Source organism: Gadus chalcogrammus, chromosome 12 (assembly GCF_026213295.1).
Source record: "Gadus chalcogrammus isolate NIFS_2021 chromosome 12, NIFS_Gcha_1.0, whole genome shotgun sequence".
NCBI classification, from domain to species: Eukaryota; Metazoa; Chordata; class Actinopteri; order Gadiformes; family Gadidae; genus Gadus; species Gadus chalcogrammus.
In genome coordinates this window covers 10673616-10693165 of record NC_079423.1, presented here as the reverse complement: position 1 = coordinate 10693165, position 19550 = coordinate 10673616, and the positions used below count along the sequence as shown (strand labels likewise).

The following is a 19550-nucleotide window of genomic DNA, read 5'->3' as shown; positions in this document are numbered from 1 at the left end:
CTTCCGAGATCAGACGAGATCGGGCGTGTTCAGGCTGGTATAGCCGTAAGCAATTAGTGCAGGCGCAAAACCAGGTTTTATACAGTAGCACATAAGGAGTGAGAAAGCTGCTGAGGCTCGACGTTACACTTTTACAAAACAATCATTAGTTAGATATAAACGGCAGTAATTGATTCAGTAGGACTCCTTATCCATGTAAACGATCATTGTGACATCTGAATTCATTAATTATCTGAAATACACTGCGTGTGCGTGTGATGTTAAATGTTTGAACCAAGGTTAACGGTTAAAGTGTCAGAGAATGGGTGGTGATATTTTGACGTCCTCCCATGATCTGAAGTGAGCGTGCGTGTTTGTGTTGGTGAAAGTTTAAGAAATGTACAATTGTCGTTTCAGCTCTCTGGTGCTCCCTGCTGGCAGTATCACTATACTGTCCTCATGTTTCACAAAAATAGTTTTGAGAGACGTTGTCAGTTTTTGTATGTTGCTTAAATCCTCCAAAGCGGTTGGCAGTAAACATCAGGTCACGGTACGCCACGGTAGGCCACGGAGTCAATGAGCTCGAGTTGAAAAAAGAAAAAGCTTACAGCACCTGGTATTCCCAGGCGGTCTCCCATCCAAGTACTAACCAGGCCCGACCCTGCTTAGCTTCCGAGATCAGACGAGATCGGGCGTGTTCAGGCTGGTATAGCCGTAAGCAATTAGTGCAGGCGCAAAACCAGGTTTTATACAGTAGCACATAAGGAGTGAGAAAGCTGCTGAGGCTTGACGTTACACTTTTACAAAAACAATCATTAGTTAGATATAAACGGCAGTAATTGATTCAGTAGGACTCCTTATCCATGTAAACGATAATTGTGACATCTGAATTCATTAATTATCTGAAATACACTGCGTGTGCGTGTGATGTTAAATGTTTGAACCAAGGTTAACGGTTAAAGTGTCAGAGAATGGGTGGTGATTTTTTGACGTCCTCCCATGATCTGAAGTGAGCGTGCGTGTTTGTGTTGGTGAAAGTTTAAGAAATGTACAACTGTCGGTTCAGCTCTCTGGTGCTCCCTGCTGGCAGTATCACTATACTGTCCTCATGTTTCACAAAAACAGTTTTGAGAGACGTTGTCAGTTTTTGTATGTTGCTTAAATCCTCCAAAGCGGTTGGCAGTAAACATCAGGTCACGGTACGTCACGGAGTCAATGAGCTCGAGTTGAAAAAGAAAAAGCTTACAGCACCTGGTATTCCCAGGCGGGCTCCCATCCAAGTACTAACCAGGCCCGACCCTGCTTAGCTTCCGAGATCAGACGAGATCGGGCGTGTTTAGGGTGGTATGGCCGTAAGCAATTAGTGCCGGCGCAAAACCAGGTTTTATACAGTGGGAGTGAGAAAGCTGCTGAGGCTCGACGTTACACTTTTAGAAAAAAAATCATTAGTTAGATATAAACGGCAGTAATTGATTCAGTAGGACTCCTTATCCATGTAAACGATCATTGTGACATCTGAATTCATTAATTATCTGAAATACACTGCGTGTGCGTGTGATGTTAAATGTTTGAACCAAGGTTAACGGTTAAAGTGTCAGAGAATGGGTGGTGATTTTTTGACGTCCTCCCATGATCTGAAGTGAGCGTGCGTGTTTGTGTTGGTGAAAGTTTAAGAAATGTACAACTGTCGTTTCAGCTCTCTGGTGCTCCCTGCTGGCAGTATCACTATACTGTCCTCATGTTTCACAAAAATAGTTTTGAGAGACGTTGTCAGTTTTTGTATGTTGCTTAAATCCTCCAAAGCGGTTGGCAGTAAACATCAGGTCACGGTACGCCACGGTAGGCCACGGAGTCAATGAGCTCGAGTTGAAAAAAGAAAAAGCTTACAGCACCTGGTATTCCCAGGCGGTCTCCCACCCAAGTACTAACCAGGCCCGACCCTGCTTAGCTTCTGAGATCAGACGAGATCGGGCGTGTTCAGGGTGGTATGGCCGTAAGCAATTAGTGCAGGCGCAAAACCAGGTTTTATACAGTAGCACATAAGGAGTGAGAAAGCTGCTGAGGCTCGACGTTACACTTTTACAAAAACAATCATTAGTTAGATATAAACGGCAGTAATTGATTCAGTAGGACTCCTTATCCATGTAAACGATCATTGTGACATCTGAATTCATTAATTATCTGAAATACACTGCGTGTGCGTGTGATGTTAAATATTTGAACCAAGGTTAACGGTTAAAGTGTCAGAGAATGGGTGGTGATTTTTTGACGTCCTCCCATGATCTGAAGTGAGCGTGCGTGTTTGTGTTGGTGAAAGTTTAAGAAATGTACAACTGTCGTTTCAGCTCTCTGGTGCTCCCTGCTGGCAGTATCACTATACTGTCCTCATGTTTCACAAAAATAGTTTTGAGAGACGTTGTCAGTTTTTGTATGTTGCTTAAATCCTCCAAAGCGGTTGGCAGTAAACATCAGGTCACGGTACGCCACGGTAGGCCACGGAGGCAATGAGCTCGAGTTGAAAAAGAAAAAGCTTACAGCACCTGGTATTCCCAGGCGGACTCCCATCCAAGTACTAACCAGGCCCGACCCTGCTTAGCTTCCGAGATCAGACGAGATCGGGCGTGTTCAGGGTGGTATGGCCGTAAGCAATTAGTGCAGGCGCAAAACCAGGTTTTATACAGTAGCAGATAAGGAGTGAGAAAGCTGCTGAGGCTCGACGTTACACTTTTACAAAAACAATCATTAGTTAGATATAAACGGCAGTAATTGATTCAGTAGGACTCCTTATCCATGTAAACGATCATTGTGACATCTGAATTCATTAATTATCTGAAATACACTGCGTGTGCGTGTGATGTTAAATGTTTGAACCAAGGTTAACGGTTAAAGTGTCAGAGAATGGGTGGTGATATTTTGACGTCCTCCCATGATCTGAAGTGAGCGTGCGTGTTTGTGTTGGTGAAAGTTTAAGAAATGTACAATTGTCGTTTCAGCTCTCTGGTGCTCCCTGCTGGCAGTATCACTATACTGTCCTCATGTTTCACAAAAATAGTTTTGAGAGACGTTGTCAGTTTTTGTATGTTGCTTAAATCCTCCAAAGCGGTTGGCAGTAAACATCAGGTCACGGTACGCCACGGTAGGCCACGGAGTCAATGAGCTCGAGTTGAAAAAAGAAAAAGCTTACAGCACCTGGTATTCCCAGGCGGTCTCCCACCCAAGTACTAACCAGGCCCGACCCTGCTTAGCTTCTGAGATCAGACGAGATCGGGCGTGTTCAGGGTGGTATGGCCGTAACCAATTAGTGCAGGCGCAAAACCAGGTTTTATACAGTAGCACATAAGGAGTGAGAAAGCTGCTGAGGCTCGACGTTACACTTTTACAAAAACAATCATTAGTTAGATATAAACGGCAGTAATTGATTCAGTAGGACTCCTTATCCATGTAAACGATCATTGTGACATCTGAATTCATTAATTATCTGAAATACACTGCGTGTGCGTGTGATGTTAAATGTTTGAACCAAGGTTAACGGTTAAAGTGTCAGAGAATGGGTGGTGATTTTTTGACGTCCTCCCATGATCTGAAGTGAGCGTGCGTGTTTGTGTTGGTGAAAGTTTAAGAAATGTACAACTGTCGTTTCAGCTCTCTGGTGCTCCCTGCTGGCAGTATCACTATACTGTCCTCATGTTTCACAAAAATATTTTTGAGAGACGTTGTCAGTTTTTGTATGTTGCTTAAATCCTCCAAAGCGGTTGGCAGTAAACATCAGGTCACGGTACGCCACGGTAGGCCACGGAGGCAATGAGCTCGAGTTGAAAAAGAAAAAGCTTACCGCACCTGGTATTCCCAAGCGGTCTCCCATCCAAGTACTAACCAGGCCCGACCCTGCTTAGCTTCCAAGATCAGACGAGATCGGGCGTGTTCAGGGTGGTTTGGCCGTAACCAATTAGTACAGGCGCAAAACCAGGTTTTATACAGTAGCAGATAAGGAGTGAGAAAGCTGCTGAGGCTTGACGTTACACTTTTACAAAAACAATCATTAGTTAGATATAAACGGCAGTAATTGATTCAGTAGGACTCCTTATCCATGTAAACGATCATTGTGACATCTGAATTCATTAATTATCTGAAATACACTGCGTGTGCGTGTGATGTTAAATGTTTGAACCAAGGTTAACGGTTAAAGTGTCAGAGAATGGGTGGTGATTTTTTGACGTCCTCCCATGATCTGAAGTGAGCGTGCGTGTTTGTGTTGGTGAAAGTTTAAGAAATGTACAACTGTCGGTTCAGCTCTCTGGTGCTCCCTGCTGGCAGTATCACTATACTGTCCTCATGTTTCACAAAAATAGTTTTGAGAGACGTTGTCAGTTTTTGTATGTTGCTTAAATCCTCCAAAGCGGTTGGCAGTAAACATCAGGTCACGGTACGCCACGGTAGGCCACGGAGGCAATGAGCTCGAGTTGAAAAAGAAAAAGCTTACAGCACCTGGTATTCCCAGGCGGTCTCCCATCCAAGTACTAACCAGGCCCGACCCTGCTTAGCTTCCAAGATCAGACGAGATCGGGTTTGTTCAGGGTGGTTTGGCCGTAAGCAATTAGTACAGGCGCAAAACCAGGTTTTATACAGTAGCAGATAAGGAGTGAGAAAGCTGCTGAGGCTTGACGTTACACTTTTACAAAAACAATCATTAGTTAGATATAAACGGCAGTAATTGATTCAGTAGGACTCCTTATCCAAGTAAACGATCAGTGTGACATCTGAATTCATTAATTATCTGAAATACACTGCGTGTGCGTGTGATGTTAAATGTTTGAACCAAGGTTAACGGTTAAAGTGTCAGAGAATGGGTGGTGATTTTTTGACGTCCTCCCATGATCTGAAGTGAGCGTGCGTGTTTGAGTTGGTGAAAGTTTAAGAAATGTACAACTGTCGGTTCAGCTCTCTGGTGCTCCCTGCTGGCAGTATCACTATACTGTCCTCATGTTTCACAAAAATAGTTTTGAGAGACGTTGTCAGTTTTTGTATGTTGCTTAAATCCTCCAAAGCGGTTGGCAGTAAACATCAGGTCACGGTACGCCACGGTAGGCCACGGAGTCAATGAGCTCGAGTTGAAAAAGAAAAATCTTACAGCACCTGGTATTCCCAGGCGGTCTCCCATCCAAGTACTAACCAGGCCCGACCCTGCTTAGCTTCCGAGATCAGACGAGATCGGGCGTGTTCAGGGTGGTATGGCCGTAATCAATTACTGCAGGCGCAAAACCAGGTTTTATACAGTAGCACATAAGGAGTGAGAAAGCTGCTGAGGCTTGACGTTACACTTTTACAAAAACAATCATTAGTTAGATATAAACGGCAGTAATTGATTCAGTAGGACTCCTTATCCATGTAAACGATCATTGTGACATCTGAATTCATTAATTATCTGAAATACACTGCGTGTGCGTGTGATGTTAAATGTTTGAACCAAGGTTAACGGTTAAAGTGTCAGAGAATGGGTGGTGATTTTTTGACGTCCTCCCATGATCTGAAGTGAGCGTGCGTGTTTGTGTTGGTGAAAGTTTAAGAAATGTACAACTGTCGTTTCAGCTCTCTGGTGCTCCCTGCTGGCAGTATCACTATACTGTCCTCATGTTTCACAAAAATAGTTTTGAGAGACGTTGTCAGTCTTTGTATGTTGCTTAAATCCTCCAAAGCGGTTGGCAGTAAACATCAGGTCACGGTAGGTCACAGTAGGCCACGGAGGCAATGAGCTCGAGTTGAAAAAGGAAAAGCTTACAGCACCTGGTATTCCCAGGCGGTCTCCCATCCAAGTACTAATGAGGCCCGACCCTGCTTAGCTTCCGAGATCAGACGAGATCGGGCGTGTTCAGGGTGGTATGGCCGTAAGCAATTAGTGCAGGCGCAAAACCAGGTTTTATACAGTAGCACATAAGGAGTGAGAAAGCTGCTGAGGCTCGACGTTACACTCTTACAAAAACAATCATTAGTTAGATATAAACGGCAGTAATTTATTCAGTAGGACTCCTTATCCATGTAAACGATCATTGTGACATCTGAATTCATTAATTATCTGAAATACACTGCGTGTGCGTGTGATGTTAAATGTTTGAACCAAGGTTAACGGTTAAAGTGTCAGAGAATGGGTGGTGATTTTTTGACGTCCTCCCATGATCTGAAGTGAGCGTGCGTGTTTGTGTTGGTGAAAGTTTAAGAAATGTACAACTGTCGGTTCAGCTCTCTGGTGCTCCCTGCTGGCAGTATCACTATACTGTCCTCATGTTTCACAAAAATAGTTTTGAGAGACGTTGTCAGTTTTTGTATGTTGCTTAAATCCTCCAAAGCGGTTGGCAGTAAACATCAGGTCACGGTACGCCACGGAGTCAATGAGCTCGAGTTGAAAAAGAAATAGCTTACAGCACCTGGTATTCCCAGGCGGTCTCCCATCCAAGTACTAACCAGGCCCAACCCTGCTTAGCTTCCGAGATCAGACGAGATCGGGCGTGTTCAGGGTGGTAAGGCCGTAAGCAATTAGTGCAGGCGCAAAACCAGGTTTTATACAGTAGCACATAAGGAGTGAGAAAGCTGCTGAGGCTCGACGTTACACTCTTACAAAAACAATCATTAGTTAGATATAAACGGCAGTAATTTATTCAGTAGGACTCCTTATCCATGTAAACGATCATTGTGACATCTGAATTCATTAATTATCTGAAATACACTGCGTGTGCGTGTGATGTTAAATGTTTGAACCAAGGTTAACGGTTAAAGTGTCAGAGAATGGGTGGTGATTTTTTGACGTCCTCCCATGATCTGAGGGGTGTTCCACGAACGGAGGTTAAACAAACACTGAGTTAACGCTGAACTCTAGGGTGATTGACCCTGTGCCGACCAACCCAGAGTTTTCGGTTCCACAGCAGCGGTTATGCATTAGTTCAATCACCTCGCGGTTGGTTAACACAGGGTTGTGCGCGTCCACGCCAAACCTATAAAGACGTGATGTATGGATCATGGAATTACCGATCAATATGGCGAAACGGGCCGCATATTTCTCAGATCTCGACCTCCAGGTTCTCCTGGAGAGTTACGATGAGGAAAAGGGAGTGATAATGAGGAAATGCAACACTAAAGCATCTTCCATAATGAGAAATAAAGCCTGGCAGAGGATAGCTGACCGCGTAAATTCGTAAGTGTCATGGTAAAAGCACTATCCTAAATATTTGAACTGAATCCATTCATTACCTATCTCAGTTAAGCTTTCTTAACATTCCATAATCTGTTATCTATAAAGATGTAATCCGACGGCCCCCAAACGAACTCGGGAACAAGTAAAAATGAAATACAAAAACGTTATACAAGCTGGTAAGCTTTTCCCACCATCGTCCTACATATTTGTCATATCATAGGCCTATTTGTCACTGCTCCTGTATTTTAATAGCCCATTTTTTTATTTTTAAAGCCAATCGTAAGAGGGCCGACAGTCGGCAGACTGGATCGGGCCCTCCAATTACCTTCACCACGGTTGAGGAGCTGGCTCTAACCATTAATGCAGGGCGCCCTGGCATGGAGGGGATACCTGGAGGTACCTCCTCCGAGAGTCCGGGGCCATCTCCGTCCACTGTCAACCCACTGGTTGAATGTAGGTTTTTTTGTTATTTCATTTTTTGTATGCGAACGCATGCAAGCCGTGTGTGTGTCATAGCGCAAATGTTCCAAATGTTATTTTGTAGCTGGGTAGAAAACCCCATGTTTGTTGTATGCCTGCTGTATAGGCCTATGTGGCTCTATTCCTAAACGTGACTAATTAATCAACTTCACAGATCAAGACGGAGTATTGCTTTTAATCGAGCCGGCTACGAATCCTCCAGTTTATGCAAGTCCGGTAGGCCTGGTTTTTTTTTTTTTACATTTCTGTTGTAAGCGCATCTCAAAATACTCAGCCAATAGGCCTATATTTGCTCTTTGTATGACAGGAGGCCGATGAAAATATTGCCATGGATGGGTCTGAAAGAACTGAGGTATAGGCCTCGCTTTTTCTTGCCAGTTCCAAGTCATTATTGACGATTCAACCAAACTAACAGTGTTCTCAAACTCACTTGTCTCTTAACAGACTGTGGTCGAGGAAGCGGCGGGTACATCAGGGTCGCAATATCAGCATGTAAGACATATCCTAGGCTACTCACTTAATTTATTGGCCAAGTATGTCGCTTGAATGTTAAAACAATATTTTCCTCTATTTCAGTTGACTACTAAAGAATTATATCGACTTCATCTTCAGCGGGAAATCGCTAAGGCTGATTTGCAAATGGAGTACACGAAGCTGCTGATAGAGGTAAAAAAAGGAGGTTGGGCAGAAATTCAACGCGGACATGATATTGCTATTCAATGTCTAATTATATTATTTTTCCTCCCTCAGCAACTAAAGAATAAAAATGATTGATAAAAACAGTGTTGGGTGTTTTTTTTTTTTTAATTGAAGTGATTTTGGCAAATGTGTTCCCGCATCCTTTGTCCAGCCCTTGAATCCATTTGGGGAATGTGTTCCTCCTCGAGGAACGGGTCAAAGGGGGGAGGCATCTCTTTGCGCAGGGTGGCGATATTGTGGAGGACGGCGCATGCAACAATAATGTCGCATGCCCGTTCCGGACAAACCCTTAGTCCACGTAGGCATTGAAATCTGGACTTCAATATCCCGAATGTGTTTTCAATCTTAACGCGGGTTCTGCTGTGTGCCCGGTTTAATGTAGTCTGTGGTCCAGGAGCGGGATTAGGGTACGGGGTGATGAGCGTCGGGAGGCATGGATACCCTCGATCTCCTAGGATCCACCCATCGAATTGCCCTGCGATCAAATACAAACTTTGAGCTATCTTGCACAAGCACAATTATATGAGATCTATGATATGTTCAGAATGCAACTCACCCTCTTGAAATTTACGGCTCAAATTGGATTCACGATACATCCTTGCATCGTGGACTGAACCAGGCCATTTTGCCTCTACATTGGTGATCATGTGGGAAGCATCACATATCATCTAGTGATAAAAGAAAAAGATCGACAGCGATTAACAAACCATGGAGATATTGGAAATATCCAATATAGGCAGTGTACACTTACCTGAACATTTATACTGTGATAGCCTTTCCTGTTCACATAATCTGCCTCATTTATAGATGGGGCCAGTATGGGCACTTGTGTGCCATCAATGCACCCAATTACATTTGGAAATCCTGAAATAAAACACCCAGATGAAAAGTCAACGAGGGTAATTTCGGTGCCATTTGGGAACACGTAAAGTAGATAATGCTGACCTGCAAGTTGGTGAAACTCCATTTTCATGCGTCTCGTGGGTTTATGGCCTGGAAATACGATGAAGTTCCGCAACAACCGCTTCAGCGCAAGACAGACTTTACGTACTGAGCGGCAGACCGTGGCTTTGCCTATGTGCTCAGCATCTCCTACGCTGTACAAAAAGCTTCCCGTCGCAAAAAAACGGAGAGCTGTGCAAATTGTTTGGAGTGGACTGAGGGCAGATCCACGATTGGTCACATTTGCAATGTATGGTTGGAGAAGGTTATTTAAATAAAGCAAAGAATCACGTGAAAAACGATATCTCTCCAGCAAAAAGTCCTCCGGAAAGGACAATATGTCGAGCCGTGGTCTAATTAATCTCTCTCTGTGAATGGCACGAATTATTTGCGCTCCGATATCAATCGGCCTCTCGTCAAAAGGGCATGCCATTGTGATCACGTAAAAGCTGTGGTGAACGCGGGTTTAAATACCCTGAGCAAAACCGGGTTATCTTTTAACTTAACCTGCGCAAAACCTGCTCCGACCAGGTTTGATTCAGAGCATATGTTGCTATAGCAACTAAGATACCTTGATCCTTTTGGAACGGAAAACCTCGGGTTACCGCAAACCCTGGGTTAACTTACCCGGTTATGTGATAAAACCGGCAGGTTTGATTCAGAGCATATGTTGCTATAGCAACTAACATACCGTGATCCTTTTGGAACGGAAAACCTAGGGTTACCGAAAACCCTGGGTTCACTTACCCGGTTATGTGATAAAACCGGCTTTGTGGAACACCCCACTGAAGTGAGCGTGCGTGTTTGTGTTGGTGAAAGTTTAAGAAATGTACAACTGTCGGTTCAGCTCTCTGGTGCTCCCTGCTGGCAGTATCACTATACTGTCCTCATGTTTCACAAAAATAGTTTTGAGAGACGTTGTCAGTTTTTGTATGTTGCTTAAATCCTCCAAAGCGGTTGGCAGTAAACATCAGGTCACGGTAGGCCACGGAGGCAATGAGCTCGAGTTGAAAAAGAAAAAGCTTACAGCACCTGGTATTCCCAGGCGGTCTCCCATCCAAGTACTAACCAGGCCCGACCCTGCTTAGCTTCCGTGTTCAGACTAGATCGGGCGTGTTCAGGGTGGTATGGCGGTAAGCAATTAGTGCAGGCGCAAAACCAGGTTTTATACAGTAGCACATAAGGAGTGAGAAAGCTGCTGAGGCTCGACGTTACACTTTTACAAAAACAATCATTAGTTAGATATAAACGGCAGTAATTGATTCAGTAGGACTCCTTATCCATGTAAACGATCATTGTGACATCTGAATTCATTAATTATCTGAAATACACTGCGTGTGCGTGTGACGTTAAATGTTTGAACCAAGGTTAACGGTTAAAGTGTCAGAGAATGGGTGGTGATTTTTTGACGTCCTCCCATGATCTGAAGTGAGCGTGCGTGTTTGTGTTGGTGAAAGTTTAAGAAATATACAACTGTCGTTTCAGCTCTCTGGTGCTCCCTGCTGGCAGTATCACTATACTGTCCTCATGTTTCACAAAAATAGTTTTGAGAGACGTTGTCAGTTTTTGTATGTTGCTTAAATCCTCCAAAGCGGTTGGCAGTAAACATCAGGTCACGGTACACCACGGTAGGCCACGGAGGCAATGAGCTCGAGTTGAAAAAGAAAAAGCTTACAGCACCTGGTATTCCCAGGCGGTCTCCCATCCAAGTACTAACCAGGCCCGACCCTGCTTAGCTTCCGAGATCAGACGAGATCAGGCGTGTTCAGGTTGGTATGGCCGCACGCAATTAGTGCAGGCGCAAAACCAGATTTTATACAGTAGCACATAAGGAGTGAGAAAGCTGCTGAGGCTTGACGTTACACTTTTACAAAAACAATCATTAGTTAGATATAAACGGCAGTAATTGATTCAGTAGGACTCCTTATCCATGTAAACGATCATTGTGACATCTGAATTCATTAATTATCTGAAATACACTGCGTGAGCGTGTGATGTTAAATGTTTGAACCAAGGTTAACGGTTAAAGTGTCAGAGAATGGGTGGTGATTTTTTGACGTCCTCCCATGATCTGAAGTGAGCGTGCGTGTTTGTGTTGGTGAAAGTTTAAGAAATGTACAACTGTCGGTTCAGCTCTCTGGTGCTCCCTGCTGGCAGTATCACTATACTGTCCTCATGTTTCACAAAAATAGTTTTGAGAGACGTTGTCAGTTTTTGTATGTTGCTTAAATCCTCCAAAGCGGTTGGCAGTAAACATCAGGTCACGGTACGCCACGGTAGGCCACGGAGGCAATGAGCTCGAGTTGAAAAAGAAAAAGCTTACAGCACCTGGTAATCCCAGGCGGTCTCCCATCCAAGTACTAACCAGGCCCGACCCTGCTTAGCTTCCTAGATCAGACGAGATCGGGCGTGTTCAGGGTGGTATGGCCGTAAGCAATTAGTGCAGGCGCAAAACCAGGTTTTATACAGTAGCACATAAGGAGTGAGAAAGCTGCTGAGGCTTGACGTTACACTTTTACAAAAACAATCATTAGTTAGATATAAACGGCAGTAATTGATTCAGTAGGACTCCTTATCCATGTAAACGATCATTGTGACATCTGAATTCATTAATTATCTGAAATACACTGCGTGAGCGTGTGATGTTAAATGTTTGAACCAAGGTTAACGGTTAAAGTGTCAGAGAATGGGTGGTGATTTTTTGACGTCCTCCCATGATCTGAAGTGAGCGTGCGTGTTTGTGTTGGTGAAAGTTTAAGAAATGTACAACTGTCGGTTCAGCTCTCTGGTGCTCCCTGCTGGCAGTATCACTATACTGTCCTCATGTTTCACAAAAATAGTTTTGAGAGACGTTGTCAGTTTTTGTATGTTGCTTAAATCCTCCAAAGCGGTTGGCAGTAAACATCAGGTCACGGTACGCCACGGTAGGCCACGGAGGCAATGAGCTCGAGTTGAAAAAGAAAAAGCTTACAGCACCTGGTATTCCCAGGCGGTCTCCCATCCAAGTACTAACCAGGCCCGACCCTGCTTAGCTTCCGAGATCAGACGAGATCAGGCGTGTTCAGGTTGGTATCGGCGCAAGCAATTAGTTCAGGCGCAAAACCAGATTTTATACAGCAGCACATAAGGAGTGAGAAAGCTGCTGAGGCTTGACGTTACACTTTTACAAAAACAATCATTAGTTAGATATAAACGGCAGTAATTGATTCAGTAGGACTCCTTGTCCATGTAAACGATCATTGTGACATCTGAATTCATTAATTATCTGAAATACACTGCGTGAGCGTGTGATGTTAAATGTTTGAACCAAGGTTAACGGTTAAAGTGTCAGAGAATGGGTGGTGATTTTTTGACGTCCTCCCATGATCTGAAGTGAGCGTGCGTGTTTGTGTTGGTGAAAGTTTAAGAAATGTACAACTGTCGGTTCAGCTCTCTGGTGCTCCCTGCTGGCAGTATCACTATACTGTCCTCATGTTTCACAAAAATAGTTTTGAGAGACGTTGTCAGTTTTTGTATGTTGCTTAAATCCTCCAAAGCGGTTGGCAGTAAACATCAGGTCACGGTACGCCACAGTAGGCCACGGAGGCAATGAGCTCGAGTTGAAAAAGAAAAAGCTTACAGTACCTGGTATTCCCAGGCGGTCTCCCATCCAAGTACTAACCAGGCCCAACCCTGCTTAGCTTCCGAGGTCAGACGAGATCAGGCGTGTTCAGGGTGGTATGGCCGTAAGGAATTAGTTCAGGCGCAAAACCAGGTTTTATACAGTAGCACATAAGGAGTGAGAAAGCTGCTGAGGCTCGACATTACACTTTTACAAAAACAATCATTAGTTAGATATAAACGGCAGTAATTGATTCAGTAGGACTCCTTATCCATGTAAACGATCATTGTGACATCTGAATTCATTAATTATCTGAAATACACTGCGTGAGCGTGTGATGTTAAATGTTTGAACCAAGGTTAACGGTTAAAGTGTCAGAGAATGGGTGGTGATTTTTTGACGTCCTCCCATGATCTGAAGTGAGCGTGCGTGTTTGTGTTGGTGAAAGTTTAAGAAATGTACAACTGTCGGTTCAGCTCTCTGGTGCTCCCTGCTGGCAGTATCACTATACTGTCCTCATGTTTCACAAAAATAGTTTTGAGAGACGTTGTCAGTTTTTGTATGTTGCTTAAATCCTCCAAAGCGGTTGGCAGTAAACATCAGGTCACGGTACGCCACGGTAGGCCACGGAGGCAATGAGCTCGAGTTGAAAAAGAAAAAGCTTACAGCACCTGGTATTCCCAGGCGGTCTCCCATCCAAGTACTAACCAGGCCCGACCCTGCTTAGCTTCCGAGATCAGACGAGATCAGGCGTGTTCAGGTTGGTATCGCCGCAAGCAATTAGTTCAGGCGCAAAACCAGATTTTATACAGCAGCACATAAGGAGTGAGAAAGCTGCTGAGGCTTGACGTTACACTTTTACAAAAACAATCATTAGTTAGATATAAACGGCAGTAATTGATTCAGTAGGACTCCTTATCCATGTAAACGATCATTGTGACATCTGAATTCATTAATTATCTGAAATACACTGCGTGAGCGTGTGATGTTAAATGTTTGAACCAAGGTTAACGGTTAAAGTGTCAGAGAATGGGCTGTGATTTTTTGACGTCCTCCCATGATCTGAAGTGAGCGTGCGTGTTTGTGTTGGTGAAAGTTTAAGAAATGTACAACTGTCGGTTCAGCTCTCTGGTGCTCCCTGCTGGCAGTATCACTATACTGTCCTCATGTTTCACAAAAATAGTTTTGAGAGACGTTGTCAGTTTTTGTATGTTGCTTAAATCCTCCAAAGCGGTTGGCAGTAAACATCAGGTCACGGTACGCCACGGTAGGCCACGGAGGCAATGAGCTCGAGTTGAAAAAGAAAAAGCTTACAGCACCTGGTATTCCCAGGCGGTCTCCCATCCAAGTACTAACCAGGCCCGACCCTGCTTAGCTTCCGAGATCAGACGAGATCAGGCGTGTTCAGGTTGGTATCGCCGCAAGCAATTAGTTCAGGCGCAAAACCAGATTTTATACAGCAGCACATAAGGAGTGAGAAAGCTGCTGAGGCTTGACGTTACACTTTTACAAAAACAATCATTAGTTAGATATAAACGGCAGTAATTGATTCAGTAGGACTCCTTATCCATGTAAACGATCATTGTGACATCTGAATTCATTAATTATCTGAAATACACTGCGTGAGCGTGTGATGTTAAATGTTTGAACCAAGGTTAACGGTTAAAGTGTCAGAGAATGGGTGGTGATTTTTTGACGTCCTCCCATGATCTGAAGTGAGCGTGCGTGTTTGTGTTGGTGAAAGTTTAAGAAATGTACAACTGTCGGTTCAGCTCTCTGGTGCTCCCTGCTGGCAGTATCACTATACTGTCCTCATGTTTCACAAAAATAGTTTTGAGAGACGTTGTCAGTTTTTGTATGTTGCTTAAATCCTCCAAAGCGGTTGGCAGTAAACATCAGGTCACGGTACGCCACGGTAGGCCACGGAGGCAATGAGCTCGAGTTGAAAAAGAAAAAGCTTACAGCACCTGGTATTCCCAGGCGGTCTCCCATCCAAGTACTAACCAGGCCCAACCCTGCTTAGCTTCCGAGGTCAGACGAGATCGGGCGTGTTCAGGGTGGTATGGCCGTAAGGAATTAGTTCAGGCGCAAAACCAGGTTTTATACAGTAGCACATAAGGAGTGAGAAAGCTGCTGAGGCTCGACATTACACTTTTACAAAAACAATCATTAGTTAGATATAAACGGCAGTAATTGATTCAGTAGGACTCCTTATCCATGTAAACGATCATTGTGACATCTGAATTCATTAATTATCTGAAATACACTGCGTGTGCGTGTGATGTTAAATGTTTGAACCAAGGTTAACGGTTAAAGTGTCAGAGAATGGGTGGTGATTTTTTGACGTCCTCCCATGATCTGAAGTGAGCGTGCGTGTTTGTGTTGGTGAAAGTTTAAGAAATGTACAACTGTCGGTTCAGCTCTCTGGTGCTCCCTGCTGGCAGTATCACTATACTGTCCTCATGTTTCACAAAAATAGTTTTGAGAGACGTTGTCAGTTTTTGTATGTTGCTTAAATCCTCCAAAGCGGTTGGCAGTAAACATCAGGTCACGGTACGCCACGGTAGGCCACGGAGGCAATGAGCTCGAGTTGAAAAAGAAAAAGCTTACAGCACCAGGTATTCCCAGGCGGTCTCCCATCCAAGTACTAACCAGGCCCGACCCTGCTTAGCTTCCAAGATCAGACGAGATCGGGCGTGTTCAGGGTGGTATGGCCGTAAGGAATTAATGCAGGCGCAAAACCAGGTTTTATACAGTAGCACATAAGGAGTGAGAAGGCTGCTGAGGCTCGACATTACACTTTTACAAAAACAATCATTAGTTAGATATAAACGGCAGTAATTGATTCAGTAGGACTCCTTATCCATGTAAACGATCATTGTGACATCTGAATTCATTAATTATCTGAAATACACTGCGTGAGCGTGTGATGTTAAATGTTTGAACCAAGGTTAACGGTTAAAGTGTCAGAGAATGGGTGGTGATTTTTTGACGTCCTCCCATGATCTGAAGTGAGCGTGCGTGTTTGTGTTGGTGAAAGTTTAAGAAATGTACAACTGTCGGTTCAGCTCTCTGGTGCTCCCTGCTGGCAGTATCACTATACTGTCCTCATGTTTCACAAAAATAGTTTTGAGAGACGTTGTCAGTTTTTGTATGTTGCTTAAATCCTCCAAAGCGGTTGGCAGTAAACATCAGGTCACGGTACGCCACGGTAGGCCACGGAGGCAATGAGCTCGAGTTGAAAAAGAAAAAGCTTACAGCACCTGGTATTCCCAGGCGGTCTCCCATCCAAGTACTAACCAGGCCCAACCCTGCTTAGCTTCCGAGGTCAGACGAGATCGGGCGTGTTCAGGGTGGTATGGCCGTAAGGAATTAGTTCAGGCGCAAAACCAGGTTTTATACAGTAGCACATAAGGAGTGAGAAAGCTGCTGAGGCTTGACGTTACACTTTTACAAAAACAATCATTAGTTAGATATAAACGGCAGTAATTGATTCAGTAGGACTCCTTATCCATGTAAACGATCATTGTGACATCTGAATTCATTAATTATCTGAAATACACTGCGTGTGCGTGTGATGTTAAATGTTTGAACCAAGGTTAACGGTTAAAGTGTCAGAGAATGGGTGGTGATTTTTTGACGTCCTCCCATGATCTGAAGTGAGCGTGCGTGTTTGTGTTGGTGAAAGTTTAAGAAATGTACAACTGTCGTTTCAGCTCTCTGGTGCTCCCTGCTGGCAGTATCACTATACTGTCCTCATGTTTCACAAAAATAGTTTTGAGAGACGTTGTCAGTCTTTGTATGTTGCTTAAATCCTCCAAAGCGGTTGGCAGTAAACATCAGGTCACGGTAGGTCACAGTAGGCCACGGAGGCAATGAGCTCGAGTTGAAAAAGGAAAAGCTTACAGCACCTGGTATTCCCAGGCGGTCTCCCATCCAAGTACTAATGAGGCCCGACCCTGCTTAGCTTCCGAGATCAGACGAGATCGGGCGTGTTCAGGGTGGTATGGCCGTAAGCAATTAGTGCAGGCGCAAAACCAGGTTTTATACAGTAGCACATAAGGAGTGAGAAAGCTGCTGAGGCTCGACGTTACACTCTTACAAAAACAATCATTAGTTAGATATAAACGGCAGTAATTTATTCAGTAGGACTCCTTATCCATGTAAACGATCATTGTGACATCTGAATTCATTAATTATCTGAAATACACTGCGTGTGCGTGTGATGTTAAATGTTTGAACCAAGGTTAACGGTTAAAGTGTCAGAGAATGGGTGGTGATTTTTTGACGTCCTCCCATGATCTGAAGTGAGCGTGCGTGTTTGTGTTGGTGAAAGTTTAAGAAATGTACAACTGTCGGTTCAGCTCTCTGGTGCTCCCTGCTGGCAGTATCACTATACTGTCCTCATGTTTCACAAAAATAGTTTTGAGAGACGTTGTCAGTTTTTGTATGTTGCTTAAATCCTCCAAAGCGGTTGGCAGTAAACATCAGGTCACGGTACGCCACGGAGTCAATGAGCTCGAGTTGAAAAAGAAATAGCTTACAGCACCTGGTATTCCCAGGCGGTCTCCCATCCAAGTACTAACCAGGCCCAACCCTGCTTAGCTTCCGAGATCAGACGAGATCGGGCGTGTTCAGGGTGGTAAGGCCGTAAGCAATTAGTGCAGGCGCAAAACCAGGTTTTATACAGTAGCACATAAGGAGTGAGAAAGCTGCTGAGGCTCGACGTTACACTCTTACAAAAACAATCATTAGTTAGATATAAACGGCAGTAATTGATTCAGTAGGACTCCTTATCCATGTAAACGATCATTGTGACATCTGAATTCATTAATTATCTGAAATACACTGCGTGTGCGTGTGATGTTAAATGTTTGAACCAAGGTTAACGGTTAAAGTGTCAGAGAATGGGTGGTGATTTTTTGACGTCCTCCCATGATCTGAAGTGTGCGTGCGTGTTTGTGTTGGTGAAAGTTTAAGAAATGTACAACTGTCGGTTCAGCTCTCTGGTGCTCCCTGCTGGCAGTATCACTATACTGTCCTCATGTTTCACAAAAATAGTTTTGAGAGACGTTGTCAGTTTTTGTATGTTGCTTAAATCCTCCAAAGCGGTTGGCAGTAAACATCAGGTCACGGTACGCCACGGTAGGCCACAGAGTCAATGAGCTCGAGTTGAAAAAGAAAATGCTTACAGCACCTGGTATTCCCAGGCGGTCTCCCATCCAAGTACTAACCAGGCCCGACCCTGCTTAGCTTCCGAGTTCAGACGAGATCGGGCGTGTTCAGGGTGGTATGGCCGTAAGCATTAAATGCAGGCGCAAAACCAGGTTTTATACAGTAGCACATAAGGAGTGAGAAAGCTGCTGAGGCTTGACGTTACACTTTTACAAAAACAATCATTAGTTAGATATAAACGGCAGTAATTGATTCAGTAGGACTCCTTATCCATGTAAACGATCATTGTGACATCTGAATTCATTAATTATCTGAAATACACTGCGTGTGCGTGTGATGTTAAATGTTTGAACCAAGGTTAACGGTTAAAGTGTCAGAGAATGGGTGGTGATTTTTTGACGTCCTCCCATGATCTGAAGTGAGCGTGCGTGTTTGTGTTGGTGAAAGTTTAAGAAATGTACAACTGTCGGTTCAACTCTCTGGTGCTCCCTGCTGGCAGTATCACTATACTGTCCTCATGTTTCACAAAAATAGTTTTGAGAGACGTTGTCAGTTTTTGTATGTTGCTTAAATCCTCCAAAGCGGTTGGCAGTAAACATCAGGTCACGGTACGCCACGGTAGGCCACGGAGGCAATGAGCTCGAGTTGAAAAAGAAAAAGCTTACAGCACCTGGTATTCCCAGGCGGTGTCCCATCCAAGTACTAACCAGGCCCGACCCTGCTTAGCTTCCGAGATCAAACGAGATCGGGCGTGTTTTTTTTTTTTTTTTTTTTTTCCTCTCTCTCCTCTCTTCTTTCTTTTCTCTCTCTCTTCTCTTTCTCTCCTCTTTCTCGCTTCTCTTTTTCTTCTTGTTTCTCCTTCACCTTCACCATGTCCAACTCCTTGCTCTTCACCAGTATCATTGGTTTGCTCGCTGGGGTTTTTTCTTCTGCAGAATCTTGGCCATTGCATCTGCCCACCCAGCGTTAAGGTTAGTGGGTTCTCCGTCAACCTCCTCAATTCCTTTATCTTCATCGTCTGCCTCATCTCCGTCACTAACTTTAATGTCCTCTTTATCATCAGCATCATCATCATCAGCTTCTTCCTCCTCATCGTCATCATCATCCATGTCATTCATGTCATTTTTCTCCTCACTACTTACAGCAACCTGGGCTTCTGAGGAGGTCTCCCATCCAAGTACTAACCAGGCCCGACCCTGCTTAGCTTCCGAGATCAAACGAGATCGGGCGTGTTTTTTTTTTTTTTCTTTTGGTGACACCAGTCACTACTTACAGCAACCTGGGCTTCTGAGGAGGTCTCCCATCCAAGTACTAACCAGGCCCGACCCTGCTTAGCTTCCGAGATCAGACGAGATCGGGCGTGTTCAGGGTGGTATGGCCGTAAGCAATTAGTACAGGCGCAAAACCAGGTTTTATACAGTAGCACATAAGGAGTGAGAAAGCTGCTGAGGCTCGACGTTACACTCTTACAAAAACAATCATTAGTTAGAT

The 19550-nt window shown here is 44.2% G+C and overlaps 1 protein-coding gene and 25 non-coding genes across 28 annotated transcripts in view; 1 reads left to right on the top strand and 25 right to left on the bottom strand.

The window, feature by feature from the left end:
- Positions 1-51, bottom strand: part of LOC130395573 (5S ribosomal RNA) — a 119-nt gene extending 68 nt beyond the window's left edge. The window contains exon 1 of the ribosomal RNA XR_008898617.1: positions 1-51. This exon is cut by the window's left edge and continues 68 nt beyond it. This is a non-coding gene — a ribosomal RNA (5S ribosomal RNA).
- Positions 52-580: 529 nt separating this feature from the next.
- LOC130401167 (5S ribosomal RNA) lies at positions 581-699 on the bottom strand. The gene has a single exon (XR_008903626.1). It is a non-coding gene; the product is annotated as a 5S ribosomal RNA (ribosomal RNA).
- Positions 700-1218: 519 nt separating this feature from the next.
- On the bottom strand, positions 1219-1337 carry LOC130401152 (5S ribosomal RNA). The gene has a single exon (XR_008903609.1). It is a non-coding gene; the product is annotated as a 5S ribosomal RNA (ribosomal RNA).
- Positions 1338-1859: 522 nt separating this feature from the next.
- On the bottom strand, positions 1860-1978 carry LOC130400702 (5S ribosomal RNA). The gene has a single exon (XR_008903178.1). It is a non-coding gene; the product is annotated as a 5S ribosomal RNA (ribosomal RNA).
- A 529-nt stretch (positions 1979-2507) lies between these two features.
- On the bottom strand, positions 2508-2626 carry LOC130399940 (5S ribosomal RNA). Its single transcript, XR_008902432.1, has one exon. It is a non-coding gene; the product is annotated as a 5S ribosomal RNA (ribosomal RNA).
- Positions 2627-3156: 530 nt separating this feature from the next.
- On the bottom strand, positions 3157-3275 carry LOC130394440 (5S ribosomal RNA). Its single transcript, XR_008897597.1, has one exon. It is a non-coding gene; the product is annotated as a 5S ribosomal RNA (ribosomal RNA).
- A 529-nt stretch (positions 3276-3804) lies between these two features.
- Positions 3805-3923, bottom strand: LOC130395505 (5S ribosomal RNA). The gene has a single exon (XR_008898555.1). It is a non-coding gene; the product is annotated as a 5S ribosomal RNA (ribosomal RNA).
- A 529-nt stretch (positions 3924-4452) lies between these two features.
- On the bottom strand, positions 4453-4571 carry LOC130394433 (5S ribosomal RNA). Its single transcript, XR_008897591.1, has one exon. It is a non-coding gene; the product is annotated as a 5S ribosomal RNA (ribosomal RNA).
- A 529-nt stretch (positions 4572-5100) lies between these two features.
- On the bottom strand, positions 5101-5219 carry LOC130401158 (5S ribosomal RNA). The gene has a single exon (XR_008903616.1). It is a non-coding gene; the product is annotated as a 5S ribosomal RNA (ribosomal RNA).
- Positions 5220-5748: 529 nt separating this feature from the next.
- LOC130394076 (5S ribosomal RNA) lies at positions 5749-5867 on the bottom strand. Its single transcript, XR_008897270.1, has one exon. It is a non-coding gene; the product is annotated as a 5S ribosomal RNA (ribosomal RNA).
- Positions 5868-6386: 519 nt separating this feature from the next.
- Positions 6387-6505, bottom strand: LOC130399832 (5S ribosomal RNA). Its single transcript, XR_008902329.1, has one exon. It is a non-coding gene; the product is annotated as a 5S ribosomal RNA (ribosomal RNA).
- A 333-nt stretch (positions 6506-6838) lies between these two features.
- LOC130393666 (uncharacterized) lies at positions 6839-10055 on the top strand. 3 transcript variants are annotated; one of them, XM_056604378.1, is made up of 8 exons: positions 6841-7162; positions 7268-7338; positions 7436-7615; positions 7797-7858; positions 7950-7994; positions 8087-8134; positions 8219-8308; positions 8393-10055. In XM_056604378.1, the coding sequence occupies exons 1-8, from the start codon at positions 6987-6989 to the stop codon at positions 8414-8416; spliced, it is 696 nt and encodes a 231-aa protein (XP_056460353.1). In that variant the 5' UTR covers positions 6841-6986; the 3' UTR covers positions 8417-10055. The 3 variants fall into 3 exon arrangements, 1 of the variants encoding a protein (XP_056460353.1); XR_008897119.1 differs by having other exon boundaries at positions 6839-7162; positions 7436-7558; positions 8219-10055; XR_008897118.1 differs by having other exon boundaries at positions 6841-7174; positions 8219-10055.
- A 248-nt stretch (positions 10056-10303) lies between these two features.
- LOC130395479 (5S ribosomal RNA) lies at positions 10304-10422 on the bottom strand. The gene has a single exon (XR_008898531.1). It is a non-coding gene; the product is annotated as a 5S ribosomal RNA (ribosomal RNA).
- A 529-nt stretch (positions 10423-10951) lies between these two features.
- LOC130395224 (5S ribosomal RNA) lies at positions 10952-11070 on the bottom strand. The gene has a single exon (XR_008898304.1). It is a non-coding gene; the product is annotated as a 5S ribosomal RNA (ribosomal RNA).
- A 529-nt stretch (positions 11071-11599) lies between these two features.
- On the bottom strand, positions 11600-11718 carry LOC130395160 (5S ribosomal RNA). Its single transcript, XR_008898247.1, has one exon. It is a non-coding gene; the product is annotated as a 5S ribosomal RNA (ribosomal RNA).
- A 529-nt stretch (positions 11719-12247) lies between these two features.
- On the bottom strand, positions 12248-12366 carry LOC130395662 (5S ribosomal RNA). Its single transcript, XR_008898692.1, has one exon. It is a non-coding gene; the product is annotated as a 5S ribosomal RNA (ribosomal RNA).
- Positions 12367-12895: 529 nt separating this feature from the next.
- On the bottom strand, positions 12896-13014 carry LOC130394655 (5S ribosomal RNA). The gene has a single exon (XR_008897792.1). It is a non-coding gene; the product is annotated as a 5S ribosomal RNA (ribosomal RNA).
- A 529-nt stretch (positions 13015-13543) lies between these two features.
- LOC130394988 (5S ribosomal RNA) lies at positions 13544-13662 on the bottom strand. The gene has a single exon (XR_008898094.1). It is a non-coding gene; the product is annotated as a 5S ribosomal RNA (ribosomal RNA).
- Positions 13663-14191: 529 nt separating this feature from the next.
- On the bottom strand, positions 14192-14310 carry LOC130394987 (5S ribosomal RNA). The gene has a single exon (XR_008898093.1). It is a non-coding gene; the product is annotated as a 5S ribosomal RNA (ribosomal RNA).
- A 529-nt stretch (positions 14311-14839) lies between these two features.
- LOC130400418 (5S ribosomal RNA) lies at positions 14840-14958 on the bottom strand. The gene has a single exon (XR_008902899.1). It is a non-coding gene; the product is annotated as a 5S ribosomal RNA (ribosomal RNA).
- A 529-nt stretch (positions 14959-15487) lies between these two features.
- LOC130394067 (5S ribosomal RNA) lies at positions 15488-15606 on the bottom strand. The gene has a single exon (XR_008897262.1). It is a non-coding gene; the product is annotated as a 5S ribosomal RNA (ribosomal RNA).
- A 529-nt stretch (positions 15607-16135) lies between these two features.
- LOC130400417 (5S ribosomal RNA) lies at positions 16136-16254 on the bottom strand. The gene has a single exon (XR_008902897.1). It is a non-coding gene; the product is annotated as a 5S ribosomal RNA (ribosomal RNA).
- Positions 16255-16783: 529 nt separating this feature from the next.
- LOC130394075 (5S ribosomal RNA) lies at positions 16784-16902 on the bottom strand. The gene has a single exon (XR_008897269.1). It is a non-coding gene; the product is annotated as a 5S ribosomal RNA (ribosomal RNA).
- Positions 16903-17421: 519 nt separating this feature from the next.
- Positions 17422-17540, bottom strand: LOC130399831 (5S ribosomal RNA). The gene has a single exon (XR_008902328.1). It is a non-coding gene; the product is annotated as a 5S ribosomal RNA (ribosomal RNA).
- Positions 17541-18069: 529 nt separating this feature from the next.
- On the bottom strand, positions 18070-18188 carry LOC130396482 (5S ribosomal RNA). Its single transcript, XR_008899117.1, has one exon. It is a non-coding gene; the product is annotated as a 5S ribosomal RNA (ribosomal RNA).
- Positions 18189-19325: 1137 nt separating this feature from the next.
- On the bottom strand, positions 19326-19445 carry LOC130394181 (5S ribosomal RNA). The gene has a single exon (XR_008897365.1). It is a non-coding gene; the product is annotated as a 5S ribosomal RNA (ribosomal RNA).
- Positions 19446-19550: the final 105 nt, after the last annotated feature.

Bases quoted from the DNA above. Each gene is read 5' to 3' on its own strand.
- LOC130393666 (XM_056604378.1), top strand. From the start codon at position 6,987: ATGGAATTACCGATCAATATGGCGAAACGGGCCGCATATTTCTCAGAT. The intron at 7,859-7,949 runs GTAGGCCTGGTT...TTTGTATGACAG, and splicing joins CTCCAGTTTATGCAAGTCCG to GAGGCCGATGAAAATATTGC. The intron at 8,309-8,392 runs GTAAAAAAAGGA...TTCCTCCCTCAG, and splicing joins ACACGAAGCTGCTGATAGAG to CAACTAAAGAATAAAAATGA.